The sequence below is a fragment of the Ochotona princeps genome, chromosome 18 (genome assembly GCF_030435755.1).
Source record: "Ochotona princeps isolate mOchPri1 chromosome 18, mOchPri1.hap1, whole genome shotgun sequence".
Lineage (NCBI taxonomy): Eukaryota > Metazoa > Chordata > Mammalia > Lagomorpha > Ochotonidae > Ochotona > Ochotona princeps.
The window spans coordinates 10,142,816-10,157,138 of record NC_080849.1 but is presented as its reverse complement, the minus strand read 5'-3'; the positions used below and the strand labels follow the sequence as shown (position 1 = coordinate 10,157,138).

At 42.0% G+C, this 14,323-nt stretch overlaps 1 protein-coding gene across 1 annotated transcript in view; it reads left to right on the top strand.

Moving 5' to 3' along the window:
• Positions 1-14,323, top strand: part of PHLPP1 (PH domain and leucine rich repeat protein phosphatase 1) — a 196,696-nt gene that overhangs the window by 129,843 nt on the left and 52,530 nt on the right. The window contains exons 5-6 of the mRNA XM_004579662.2: positions 9,282-9,428; positions 10,317-10,547. Coding sequence (XP_004579719.2) covers positions 9,282-9,428; positions 10,317-10,547 — 378 coding nt within the window. The remainder of the gene's footprint in view (positions 1-9,281; positions 9,429-10,316; positions 10,548-14,323) is intronic.

Below are 14,323 nucleotides of genomic sequence, written 5' to 3'. Positions count from 1 at the left end.
TGTCCTTTGTGATACTCATTTAGAAATATTTTTATTTGAAAGGCAGAGTGAGAAACAAATTATCTTTTGTCAATTGTTTCAGGCTCCGGACACCTGTAACAGATCAGGTGGGTCAGGTCTGGTAGAGAGTAGGAGCTGGAAACCAGGACCAGCTCTCCTAGTGTGGGTGGCAAGAACCCACCAAATACTTGAACCGTTTCCTGCTGCCTCCCAGAGGGTGACACTTTCGTTAAAATTATTTTTGAACACATTCAGAATATGTTCAAAAATAGAACTATTTCCGTTATACTGTTTCCAGACTAGTTTTCCAAATGTGTCATTTATATCCTTAGTTTTTGGAAAGAAAATTACTAATGGTTGTGATGTGTTTAAATCTAATTAGTTTTTCCAGATAGTCATTGTCCTTTTATTTGGTTTTATTCCTTATGCTTTTAACAAAATACAGCCATTCTCTATAACATACAAGAGAATTTTTGTATTTAGCTTTGTGATTGGATGAAAAAATACTAAGAAGGAGAAATGATTATGTAGCTTATGTTAACAAAATCAGCTCAGAAAGTAGAAATGTATGAGAATTGGGTCCAGTAATGCGTATTTGTTTGCCTGTCTCTACTTTGATATTGTTAATATTAGTTGTTTTTTTTTTTTTTTTTTTTTTTCCCTATGAATAAAAGTGGCTCCTCTGCCTTTTCCACAGGGCACCTGTTTACTAGTAGTTGTTTGGAGGTCAGAATGAAATCGATTTATTAGGTAGTGGATCTTTGTAACAAAGATTGGGAAACTGGAGCCTGGCGCGGTACCCTAGTGGCTAAAGTCCTTGCCATTCATGCACCGGGATCCCATATGATCACCAGCTTGTATCCCAGCTGCTCCACTTCCCTTCCAGCTCCCTGCTTGTGGCCTGGGAGAGCAGTAGAGGACAGCCCAAAGCCTTGGTGCCCTGTACCTACGTGGATGACCCAGGCTCCCGGGCTGCAGACTCCTGGCTTTGGACAAGCTCAGCTCCAGCTGTCGCAGCCACTTGTGAGTGAACCAGTGGATGGAAGATCTTGCTGTCTCTCATCTCTAAAAATCTGATTCTCTAATAAAAATAAATAAAATCTTTTTTTTTAAGATTGGGAAACGAGGTGATAATTAATGATTAAGAAATTAAACACTTCGCTTTTGTAGTTAACTAATTTGTGTGATTTGAATAACTTGGATGATTTTACTTTAAGGCTTAGTAATTGAGGAGAAAATCCATTGAAACAACCACACATGGTTTACTCTTGTCTAGATGAAAGGGAAAGCTAGAAAGACACAGAGACAAAACCTAATGATTACTTGGCTCCAACAGTAGCTCTTTGAAGGTGTGAGCTATTTTTGCTTTCCTGTTAATGAATTACAGTGAAAAAGGTGAAAACCTTGATAGTTTGTACCTGTCGATAAATCAGCATCACGATAAATCAGACAGTATCACTAACTGTACTTCTGTCTTAAGTGTAGGAGGTGCAAATTGAAAGAAATGTCATCAGTTTGGCAGAGGGAGATACTGACCACATTTTACCGTCCTTTCCCTGTCCTTGTTTTTCGATTTCTCAGTTCAGGGCCGGTCCTTGGCAGACAGTCATACAGGGTGTGATAAGGAGCTTAGATACCTGGTTGGGAAGGGACTTTGAGGTCCTTTTGTAAGCAAACTACAGTCTCTCTTTGTAAGTTATCAGTATATGTAGTTGGTTATACTTTCCTGTGACAGTATTAAAAGAAGTGAACGTGTACCTCAGAGCTTCACATTAGGTCAGACCTGAGCCTGCAGTCCCGCAGTGCCTCCTGCCTGCGGCTTTCTGTGACACTTAGTGGCTCCTTTGGCTTCATTTTGATGATCAACCCTCCTGTTTATTAGGCTGTGCATCAACGTTAACTTTTTTTCTGAAGTCAGTCTTTTCAGATTGCTTAGTAGTTGGCTTCAATTGGTTTGAATGTCATTGTCCCCCATTGCTGATCATCATGCCCTTGATAGGGAAACATGAGAGTGAAAGATAGTGTTTTTCATTTAACTAAAGAAACTAAGCAAGGCTCCTGTTTGTGCAGTAAAATATTTCACTTAACTGAGTAAGTTTGTAAAATTACACCTTGAAGTGTAGTAACTAAGGAGAAAATCAATTTAAAACTAAAGATGAACAGTGATACACTTAAATGGTGTATGGTTGTAAATGGGTGTATGGAGTGGTCACACAGTTTTTTTACCTTTTTAATTTTATCTTTGGAAATGAAAGAAAATTACTTTAGTTTTTGGTAGTCCATGAGAAAGAAGGCCATTCGGATGGCAATAACAAGATAGCTGAGTCTGGCAATTCATAAACAACAGATTTGTTCCTCACAGGTCTAGTGGTGAGTTGGCAATCAGGTGCCAACAGGTTTGTTGCCTGTTGAGGGCTTGCTCTCTGCTTTTACAGGAATGCATCCTTGATCTGTTCTCACGTGAGATGTGCTCCATTCCTGCTCTTGGACCAAGACTCTAATCCCATTATTAATCATCCCCTGGAGGCCCAGCCCTTAATCCCATCACACGGGTTTCAAGATAGATTTTGAGAGGACAGGTCCTTCCCTCCAGTTTAACTAAGCCTTAGATTTCTGTGTGTGTATATATGTATGCACAAGTATAACAAGAGATGTTAAAAAAAAAAAGCCAAAACCACCCCCCCACAAGCTTCTTGTCCTAAAACATGAAATAGACTCATTCCTTATTATTACTCAGTTGACCACTCTAGTTATTGTAATTGCCATTAAGATAATTTTTACTGATTTTGAATTCTGTAATGCTGATTATCATTTTACCTGTATTAAACATGTATATGGAAATTTCTACAGCCTGAATAAATATAGTGGTAAAATGGAAGGTTATAGCATGACAGAAATGAAATATTAAAAGAATTTGAAGTGTTTTGCCAAATACATTTTTTCCAAGCCAACAGTTAGTTGGTCTTATTTTAGAATGTAAGTGTATACACATTTGATAATTTATTTGGCTCGCATATTAGCATGGCAGAGCTGTAAGTCACACTTTTTACAGAGATGGATATTTCAAACCCTTTCTTATATAATAGTTTGCAGGCACCTTGCTCTCCCCTTTTATTCTCTTTGCCTGAAGCTTACCCATTGGGTCTCTTGTCTCTCAACTTAAACACTGCCTCTGAATATCTGCTTCACCATTTCAAGTACCAGAACAAAATGGACTTTCCCTACCTCTTTCTCTAAAGGGCTTTTTGAACCTTTAAATGCCATCAATCTGATGGCTTTCTGGATCTGAAGAAAAAGCCAAATGCTAAAAGTTTCAAAAACCTCCAAGTTTTTGTGGGGATTGGAGTGCAGGAGCCACTCCCAGGAATAGGAAAGGCCATTGCAGGCCATTGCAGGATGGCAGCTGACTCAGGGCCAGGAGGTGGGGTTGGTCTCACCAGCAGGTAAACAGGAAGTCACAGGGATAGGCTGAGGCCCTTCATTGCTACTGGCCTATCAGGTAGCGCCAAGTGGACCCACGTGGAGAAGTGATTGGTGGAGAACGGTATAAAAGCAGCCGCTAAAAGCTTTAAGACGAACGAGAAGAAGAATGGGAGAATGAGGGATGGAACGCGAAGAATGGGGCAGCAGAGTGGGGGAGAAAAAGCAGAGAGGGGCTACAAAAGCAGTAAGACCTACGGGAAGAAGAACGAACGGGGAGAGAAGGGTACAAAAGCAGTAAGACCTACGGGGACAAGAACGGGAGAAAAGCGGCGGGGGGGTACAAAAGCAGTACAAAACCAGTAAGACCTACGGAGAGATAAGTACAGGGACAAGAACGGGAGAAAAGTGGCAGAGAGAGGGCTAGAAAAGCAGCAGAGTAAAGCTAAGATCTTCGGGGGAGAAAAGCTAAGACCTACAGGGAAAAAAGCAGCGGAGAAAGAGTATAAAAACAGCCGCTTTTGGCAACAAGGGGTCCGGTTGCGGTTCTGGCTTTTCTCAGACCCTCAAGAGTGTGCCTTTGTAGGTAGTGTCGCTGCTGGTTGGTGACAAGTTTCAGTATTGGTGGATGTGTTCTGAATCAACAACTTGCTTGTGACCCAGGCTGTTAAGGCCCATATCCAATATCAGAATGCCTTGAGTTTGATTCTGAAGAATAGCTTCTGACTCCAGCTTCCTGGCAGTGCAGGCCCTGAGAGGCCGTGGCGATGATTCAGGTATTTTTATCCACTCCTGGACGGGTTCTGGACAGAGTACCTGTGCTGGTCCGGCTGCTGTGAGTATTTGGAGAGTGAAACAGCAAACGGGAGCTCTCTTGTGCTCTTTTTCTTTCTCAGAAAACCAAAAGTTGTTTGTTTGTTTGTTTTTAATGTGGATTCTCAGAAACAATCCATGCTTTTGTCTGGAGAACAAGTTGGTTGAGCGTTTTGCTCTTAGAGGGGTTTAGGGTATTTATTGGTCAGTCAGGGAAGAACGCAAGAGGGCAGGGAAAGTGGTGAGGAGTGAGAAGTCAATGATGCTTGTAAATGAGCTCGTGAGATTTACAGGTGTAGGATGAGAATGTAAAGGAAGACTCACCTCTATATATTCAGGTGTTTAAGTTCGCAAGCTCCTCAGTGTATTCATTATCTCTACTTGTACTGATTCAGGTTTAGACCCTCCAACTCCTTAGGGCTTCATATTAAGTATGGCAGGCTGGGAAGACATGGGCCAGTGACGTAGTTCTCTTTTCCCATTCCAGCTCCATTCCTCTGCTTACTGGAAAATAGACATTGCAGCTCATACAGCCCAAATCCTACCCACCTTAGAGCCCGTAGGTAACACACATGAGAGAGGTTGCAGCCAGGGAAAAGGCTCATGTAAGTTCTGAAAAGGTTGATGTTATTCATATAGGGAATTCCACGGTTCTACTCACTCCTCGTATGGGAAGAACACTTACTTTAAAATTTTTATTAATATAAAGAGAATAGCCTTCATGTATTTCATAGATGCAGTTTTAAGATTATTATACTATTTCCCTCCCTTTTTCTCTGCCTCCCTCAATCCCCTTCTTTCCCTGTTTTCTTTAACATTTGAAAAAATATAGTGTCAGTTCATTCTATAATCACATGATTAGTGCACCACTAACCATGGTATTCAATAATAAGAAGTATAAAGAACACACTTCCAAAAGAGTATGAACATGGGCAAAAAAAAAGAAACATTACTAAGTGTCCTTTGTGTTTTTATATATTTTTGTATTCTATATTAACGCACTACAGGCAAGAGAAAACAATGCTTTTCTTTTGGGGACTGGTTTATTTCACTAAGCATGATGTTTCCAATTGTATTGATTTTGTTGTTAAAGACCGGATTCCATTTTTTTTTTTTTTATGTCTGAGTAGTATTCTGTAGTGTGTTTATACCACATTTTCTTTATCTAGTCATGATTTGGTGTACATATGGGTTGGTTTCATATCACAGCTATTGTGTATTGAGCTGTTATAAACATGGGAGTTTAATTGCCTATTTCATATGTTAGAAACGCACCAGACCATGAAATTCAACTTGTGTTTTAGATTGTAGATAATTAGAACACAGGATAAATATTGTTTGTCTTAATAAGGGCTAATGAATCCAAGTGAAATATAAAACAGACCACTTAAGATTATTATTCATATTTAGCAGTGTTTTTCATTGCATTTATTATTATTCATTTGTAATGCTGTTGGATCTGCACTCAGCCATCCAAGAAGACAGCTGTTACAAAAAAATCAAAGTTTAGACTCTTACTCTTTCAGATAGTTGTGCCATCAGCTTTCTGTTCAGGATAAAAATTTTTTTCTTTTAGAATATTTTTATTATCAAACACGTAATTTAATTTTTAAAATATTTTTAAATTTTTTACCTATTTGGGAGGGATGCACACCCATGTGGGCCTCTAATTAGGGTGGGACAAGTTTTTCAATTATATTTCTCTCCTATGTTCACAGGAGGATTAGGGGAGAGGGCCCACTCCTTGCTGTCAAACTACATCAGCACCCAGGCATGGGGGAACATTCATTTGCTGACACCTTAGAGACCCCAGAGTAGGGAAGCATGTTCTGAGGATGTTACTTGAGTGATTTTGATAGTTCTGAGACATCGTCAGTTTCATTGTTCCAGGGTTGAGAACATCTTTCCAAGGTCTGTTGGTTAACCAAGTCCACCTTAGTGCATCCACAAGTTCAGAACGTATTACAAAGCTTGGACAGGAAAGTGGTCCATCCTGTTGTGCTTTCCATCCTCTGACAAAGCACTCCATGTCCTCTACTGGCCTAGATGAGCTAGCTGTCATGTCCTCTGTGTGCATCTGGACATGTTTGTCCACTGCGCAAGCATCAGCGACTGAGGAGCCCCAGTCCCAACACATGCACTCCAAGGTCGGACCATATATATTGTGATTTTCCCTGTGGCCCAGGATTGAGTCCACTGATCTATTTGGGGAGTTTCCTAAGAAACTTCCCTTGGGGTGACCTCCAAATTGACTCTTGTGTGTGCTAGCCAGGGTAGGGTCAGGTCCAGTCCACTACCTGCACCAGCCTATGCACATACAGGTGGATGCAGCTGCCTGGTTAAGTTTATCCCCAGCACCATCCCTCATGTAAACTGATGAGTGCTGCAACCTGACTCAGCCCAGTATAGCACAGGTCAGTTTTTCACACATACCAGTAGGTTCCATAGCCTAGTTAGATGACTCCCACCAAGCCCACCCCTAGCTCAGGTTTTTGCATGTGCCAGCATGTGCTGCAACCTAGCCCAGTCTGCATCCCATCTAGCTCTCGTGCATACCCATGGGTGCTGCACCTTAGTTCAGTCTGACCCACTCCCAGACCTAGCCGACACATATGCCAGCAGGTGCTGCCAACTTAATCAGCCCAGCCTGCCCTCAGCCCCAGCTCTCATGTTCACCAGCAGGAACTGCAGCCTATGAGAGGATTGTCTGCAGTTACCCTACCAGGCCTGCTTCCATCCCCAGATTTTGACCAGCCTAGTGAAACTCGCACCCAGTCCTGGTACTTGGCCGCTGGGTGCAGCTGCCTAGCCCAGCTGACCCACACCCATTTTGCCTCTCTCATGCCAGTAGGTGCAACAACCTAGGCCTGCCCCAAGGCCCAGTCCAAATGCCAATTAATGGGTGCCGTAGCTCTTCCCAGATCAGTCCACTCACGCCCCAGCTCTAATGCTCACCAATGGAAACAGTGGCCCAGCAGGGGAGTCCCAGAGATCCTATGCCCACTCCCAGTGCTGGATCTTGCACATGCCAGTGGATACTGCAGCCCAGTCTGAGATGGCTCACCCCCAGTCTCAGCATTCAGCAGCAATTGCTACAGCCTGGCTTAGCCTGGCCCACTCCCAGCCCTTGCCCTCATGTGAACTGGAGGGTGTTGTGATCCAACCAGACCTGCATCCCATCCTGGCTTTCACTCATGCCAGTGTGTGCTATAGACTGGCCTAACTTGTCTCACCTCCAGACCCAAACCATATATGTGCTGACAGGTGCTGCAGCCTGACCTGGCCTGCCCCCAGTCCTGGCTCTCATGCTCACCATCAGGAGCTGCATCCCAGTGATGTTCTCCAAGATCTCATACCAAACCTGACCACAGCCCCAGTCTCTCAAGTGCCAGCAGGTGCTGTGTCCCAGCCTGACATGGTGGGCTTGCTGTGCTGGCATTCCCCAGCAGGTACTGTGGCTAGCCTGAATGCCCTGCACCAATTTCAGCTCTCACTAGTTGGTGCTACAACCTAATCCAGCCTAGCCTACTCCCCAAACACACACTCATATGATGACCTGGTGGATGTTATGGCCTAGTTCAACCTGTCCCACACCCATTCTGTCTCTGGTAAGCACCAGCTGGAGCCTAGCCCAGTCTAGTGTAAAGCTTAGCACTTTTAATTGCAGAACTCATCAAGTAAGTCACATGATGATTTTTAACCTGCTGATTCGAATGAGTCAAATATATTTTTAGAATGTGTTATCAGTCTTAGGAAGAGACCACACTTCAGCAGTTTTTAAAAAACAGCATAATGGGGATGGCACAGTGGTGTAGCAGGCTAATTCTTCATCTGCTGCACTGGTATCCTGTGTGGGCATGGGTTCGTGTCCCAGATGCGCCCCTTCTGATCCCGTTCTCTGCTTATGCCCTGGAAAGTAGCAGAGGAAGGCTCATCCACATGGGAGATCCAGTCTAGCTCCTGTATTTGGATCCACTCAGCTCCAGCTGTTGCAGTCATTCAGAAAGTGATTGAACAGATGGAAGATCGATCTTTCTCTTCTCTGTAAACTCTGCCTTTCAAGTAAAAATAAATAAACCTTGACAAAAAGCATAATGCAATAATTGCTGTGATTTTCGTCTCATAGAAATAGTGTAAAGTTGGGCAAAGCAATAAAAATTAAAGAGCTCATTTAATTTTTAGTTGCTTGAGTAATTAAGAAAATGAAAAGAAATTTAAGAAAACAGAGTCAGATGAACTGCTGGTTTGGGGGTTAAGACAATAAGTTTATTTTGAGTTAGAAATGTGAGATAGCTCAGGACAGAAAGGAGGCATGTGATAGGACTCAAAGCTAGATAAGATTGCCAAGGGTGATGGTGAAATCGATAATGTATCTGTCAAAAGTACTTCATTTTGGGGTTGGAAATAAGGAATGAAATAAAAGAAAGCAATGTATGAAAAGAGGGGAAGAGAGATCTGGGAATAGACCATACCAGGTGAGGAAAGTCATGGTGACGTGAAGGGAAGAATTTTTCAGGGAAGGTGCATGGCCATCGGTATCAGACTGAAGGATGATGATTGATCCTTATGTTTGGAACCACAAAGTCCTGGTTACCTTAGATAGTGTGTTGTTTTGGAAATTTGGTAAATTGACTTCATCCCTTCTAGGTTTGAGAAAAATAGAGAGTTAATCATTTTTCTGGTGTAACAATTCAGAATTTGGTGTCCTGTTCCAACTGTTCTCTGTCCTCCTCCACTGATACCATTTACATGTGTGTGTTATGCTAACCCAGGCACAGCTAAAATCTGACTGTAGCACAAGTTACCTCTTCAAATACTCAGCCTTGTGTTACAGTGAACAATCTGTGGTTTTTTTTTAGTATAAACTTCACCTATGAGATAAAACACTGAACGTAGCTCTTCTGACCCCTAAACTCTGAAGGATCCGCTTCTCCTTCTGTAGTATCTGGAGGTCAGACTAGATTGTTTCTTAAGGCTATTTCATAATTATTTGATAAAATGCTTCTGTAACATTTGTTTATTCTTTTGTTTTCTTTCATTAAATATAGGTTCACCAAGTTGAAGAGTCTTAACCTTTCCAATAATCATTTAGGAGACTTCCCATTAGCAGTCTGCAATATTCCAACCTTGGCAGAGCTGAATGTGTCCTGCAATGCCCTGCGAGCAGTCCCAGCAGCCGTCGGAGCTATGCACAAGTCAGTACTTTAAACCCCACTTCAGGGAATCTGGGAAACTCCAGGAAACTGCATCAAGTTGTAGCACATGGGATTAGTTAACTTGGTCCTAGATCAGGATTTGAAGCAATACATTCCTTTGTTGGAGTTTATACTCTTAGGATCTTGGAAAAAACAGAATGTTTGTTTAGAGCTAGAAATTTCTACAGATGAGCAAGTCTGAACATGGGTTTCTTTTTCATTGTCTGAGTTAAATTGAATTCTGAGACATGGAAAAGGAATAACAATGAAAGATGAGTATTTGGGATGGTTCACAATGCATTTCCCATTTGAGCTTGTGCATGTTGAAAGAGTTGATCATAATTTGTTTTTTTTTTAAGATGTATTTATAACATAGTAATAAGTTTTGAAAGTCAGAATCACACAGATAGCTGGAGAGACCAAGAAATGTTCCATCCCCTGCTTCACTCCCTAGGTGGCTAAAATGGCCATCCCTGAGCCAAAGCCAGAAGCTAAGGGATTCATCCAGATCTCCCATGTGGAGATCTTCCAAATAGCTGTACCATCTTCTGCTTTCCCAGGCCATTACAGGGAGCTAGATTAGAAGTGGTACAGATAGGACATGAACCAAGCCCATATGGGATGCTGTCCTTTTAGGCAGTGACTATATCTGTTGGACCTCAGCCATAACCCTGGCCTCATTGGTTATAATTTCTCTCTTTAATGAAAGATGAAGATGCTTATGTCTGAACTTTTCTCTCTAGTTCACTATGGTCTACAGTAATGCCGTTTTGTGTTTGATGAAGAGTAATGTGTTTTCTGATATAATCTGTACTTATAGAGCTTATCTGTTGATAAAAATGTCAGGTTTGCACATTGGCTTTGTAATTCTTTTGTTTTCTTTCGTAGCTTGCAGACATTTTTGTTGGATGGAAACTTTCTCCAGTCCCTTCCTGCTGAATTGGAAAACATGCACCAGCTTAGTTATCTTGGTCTCTCCTTCAATGAGTTTATTGACATTCCAGAGGTATTGGAGAAGCTGGCTGCTGTGGATAAACTGTGTATGTCTGGAAACTGTCTGGAGACCCTGAGGCTACAGGCTTTAAGAAGAATGCCTCACATTAAGCATGTGGATCTCAGGTAACCATTTTGAGAAGTATATATACCACTGGAGTGGTTTTGTGTAGGTATTTACAGTGAGTGAAAACACATCATTGGAAGCAAAGTGGCTGTTTTGTTTTGTTTTGTTTTTTTCCAAATACTTAGTTCTTCCTTTTGTTTGCCTGAGGCATTTGACATCATTGAGGATTTCCTCTTCCTCAGTTGTTTTTCCCTTATTTGGCTTCCTTGATATGTAGCATTTCCATTAAGGAAATTAATGTAACTTATTTAATTTCCCATCTCTCCATTCAGTGACTATGTCCTTAGTTTTTCATTCTTTACCTATAACTGGGTTAGGGTTATTAAGAGCAGATCTGCATCTTGAATCTATCACACTGAGCCCTTCCTGGCATTGGCTAGCTCAGCCCTTACTGCATGGTGGGTACCCCTGAGCATCCCTTGGTAAGTAAGGCCTGGTTTTTGGTTGCTCAGGTGCAAAGACTCAGTTCATGAAGAAGATATTCTAAATTTATCTGTCTGAAGGGAACACAAGAGCCTCTCCCAGGCTTAAGTTCTTTTAATGCAACATACAGGTTTTAGGCTTTAATACTAATTTGCCCAGTTTGATACTTTTTCAACCCAAGCAATTCCCCCATTAGCCAGGGGCTGATGTCTTTGTAATAACCTCATTAAAATCTTAAAGAGGGCAAGATATTTAATGTCTTTGTGTTGTGTTGTTCTCATCTATAAATCGTAGCTGGCAACAGAACCTAATGTGTACAGTTGAGAAGGAAGTTGAATGAAATTGCTAGCACACTAGCAAATACTACATTTTGTTGTTATGACCTGACCGAGGAATCTTTTCCACTCAAGTGTCATTCTTGGCATCTTTACACCTCTCTGCTTCCCTGCCTGCCTTCTTCCCTGTTGATCAGTCCACACGCTTACTCGGACTCAGGAAATTTTCTCCAGCAGGGAAGTTGTGTCTTTTTGTGCTCTTCTTTGTTTTCGCTTTACATGAGAAGTCCCAGAGAGAATTGTTTAGTTTCCATCGTCCTTCAGACTAAAGGAATCAGACTTATTTCACCTGGGAAGTTGCTATCAGTTTGAATATCTGATACGATTAATTGGAAGAGTACAGGTAGTTGTAATTTTCCAGACCTTGAGAACTTTTGGATTTATAAGATGAGGAACTAAATACGTGATCTTGTTAATTTTCGTTCCTATTGTTATTTGCTTCTGTGTCATTCTTAATTTGTAGTTCTAACTTGAGTAATTTTAGATGACATCAGCTATGGGATATTTGAATACTGAAGTACACACTAGGTATTCTATAAACTTTAGGTCACCATGAGTAATAAATATTTCCTTTAACCTTGAGTTCAAAAGGGAAAAATCTGGTTAGATTGGCATAAATTCTGCCTGAATAGCTGGTAGGGTAATTTAAGGGGAGTTTTGCTTAGTTTTTCTAAGCAAGAACTTCTTTCCAGTGGAAGTGTTGCATCAGATTAAGACAGACCATTTTGGGGTTTCTTTTGTTTTTTTTTTATTCATTTATTCATTAATTACATTGTATTACATGACACAATTTCATAGGTACTGGGATTCTCCCCTCTTCACCCCAAACCCCTCCCCCATGGTGAGTTCCTTCACCTTGATGCATAACCACAGCTCAAGTTCCGTTGAGATTCCCTAATTAAAAGCTCACACCATACAGAGTCCAGCATCCCACTTGTCCAGTCAAGTTTAACGGCCTCACCATTTTGTTTTAGTCTTCCTTCATCACATTGGTATTCCTTGAGTCTAATGTTATTTCTTCTATAGCATTAATCCTTCTCCTCTTCTGCTCTCTAGTTCTTATACTAGTTCTTCCCTTTTGTCTGCTGGCTCGGCCATGTGCTCTTCTGCAGCCTCTTAAGGACCATCCTCCATCTTCAGGTCTCTAGTTGGTAGTTTCAGCCAGTAGCCAGCAAGTCCCTCCTGGATGTGGCTGTGCCTCAGAGCTGTTCAAGTGTGGTCGTGTAACCTGTGCTGCCAAGCCAGGTATTGTTGCAACTCCTTGAGACGAGCAGTTTAGAAATGTGTAGTGGCCTGACGTTGCTGCAACACCCAAGTGTGTTATGAGTAGATGCAGGGAATCTGTGGGTGCTCACTGTGGGGAGCGGTGCACTGGAGCTGACCCCACGTATATGATAGGCAGTCGCAAGATGGTGGCTGGCCGAGGGCCAGGAGGCGGGGTTGGTCCCGCCAGTAGGCAAATAGGAAGTCACGGAGATAGGCTGATGCCCTCGCTGTGATTACGTCATTGCTACTGGCCTATCAGGTAGCGCCAAGTGGACCCACAGGGAGAAGTGATTGGTGGAAAACTGTATATAAGCATCCCACTTTCAGCAATAAAGGTTGGTTGGTTCATTCGTTGTTGGTTCGTTCATTATGTGTTCGTTCGTTCATTTATGTTCCGGTTACAGTGGCAGTTCCCATTTTTCCAGGCCCTCAAGAATGTGCCTCGTATTTAGTGTTGCTGAAGGTTGGTGGCAACTCGTGGCCCGTACGGGAAATTTTCAGGCCTAAGACAAACGAGGGAGCACTACATCTCACTGGGTGCAGTAGGATTCCGCAGCAATCTGCAGTGAATTAGGAGCTGGTATGGTGGCATAGTAGGTGAACCCACAGCCTGTGATGCCAACATCCCATAGGGACACCAGTTCATGTCCAGGCTATTGCTGATGTAGCTTTTGATTTTGGCCTGACCCAAGGCTGGCCATTGCCACCTTCTGAGGAGTGAAACAGCTTAAGTGAAAGATGTGTTGGTGTCTGTCTGCCTCTCTCTCTCTCCGTGTGTGTGTGTGTGTCCTCCTCCATCCCTTCCTCTCTCCCTTTCTGTAAAACTTTGGCTTTCAAAATAAATGAATCCTTTTCTTAAAAAGAAGAAAAGGGCCTTCTACCAGAGATAATTTGCACATTGCTCTTATTTTTCCTTGCACAACATCCCTACTGCTGTCACTAAAAGTTAATAAGCACAGTGTTTGATAAAAATTTATTTACTAACCTACTTTCTAACCAGGTTATCCCATTGTTACAGACACTGGACTCCTGAGAAAGCTGTGCCCCCAGGCACGAGCTGCGATCTTCCCTCCAGTCCAAGCCCATTGTGCTGCTTTTGTGGAACTGCTTTTCTTCTCCCATTAGCATCTTCAGGGTCATCCTGCGCTTGAGATTTGTCTGCATGCTTCCTTTTCCTTACTGCCCTTTGACTATTCTCTGTATTATAAATATCATTTCTTGCCCTATTGCTTGTAGCCCTTATATTTTACATTTTAAGCATCTGAGGCTGTTCACTCATCTTTGAAACTTGTTAGCAAAATTGTTTTATTTCTGTCATTGCCACCAAAGCTACAGATCATCACACTTACCACAACCACTCACACTTTTCCAAGTATCAGCACATGTATTATGCATGTCATCCGCTCAACTACTCTGTATGTCAAGGGAGGCATTAGCCTCATTTTGTAGCTTAGAATTAGACTCACTAGCAACTTGCGTAGGGTCATCTATGCAGAGCATGCAGCAGCCAAGTAAGGCTAGAATATCATGCTCCTTTATACTGCCCTTCTGTGCATGGGAATTGCCCATTAAGTATTTATGGAATAAACAAAATAGCAGTATTATCCCAGGGAATTACTGAAAGGAAATTTTAGTTATATTTTACCTCTTAAAAGTTTATCCTAAATCAGTGCATTAATATGTGATACTAAAAGCTTTTGGTAGTTGAATTACAGTAAGAATTGCCAATTTAAGCTAAACAGTGGGAATGC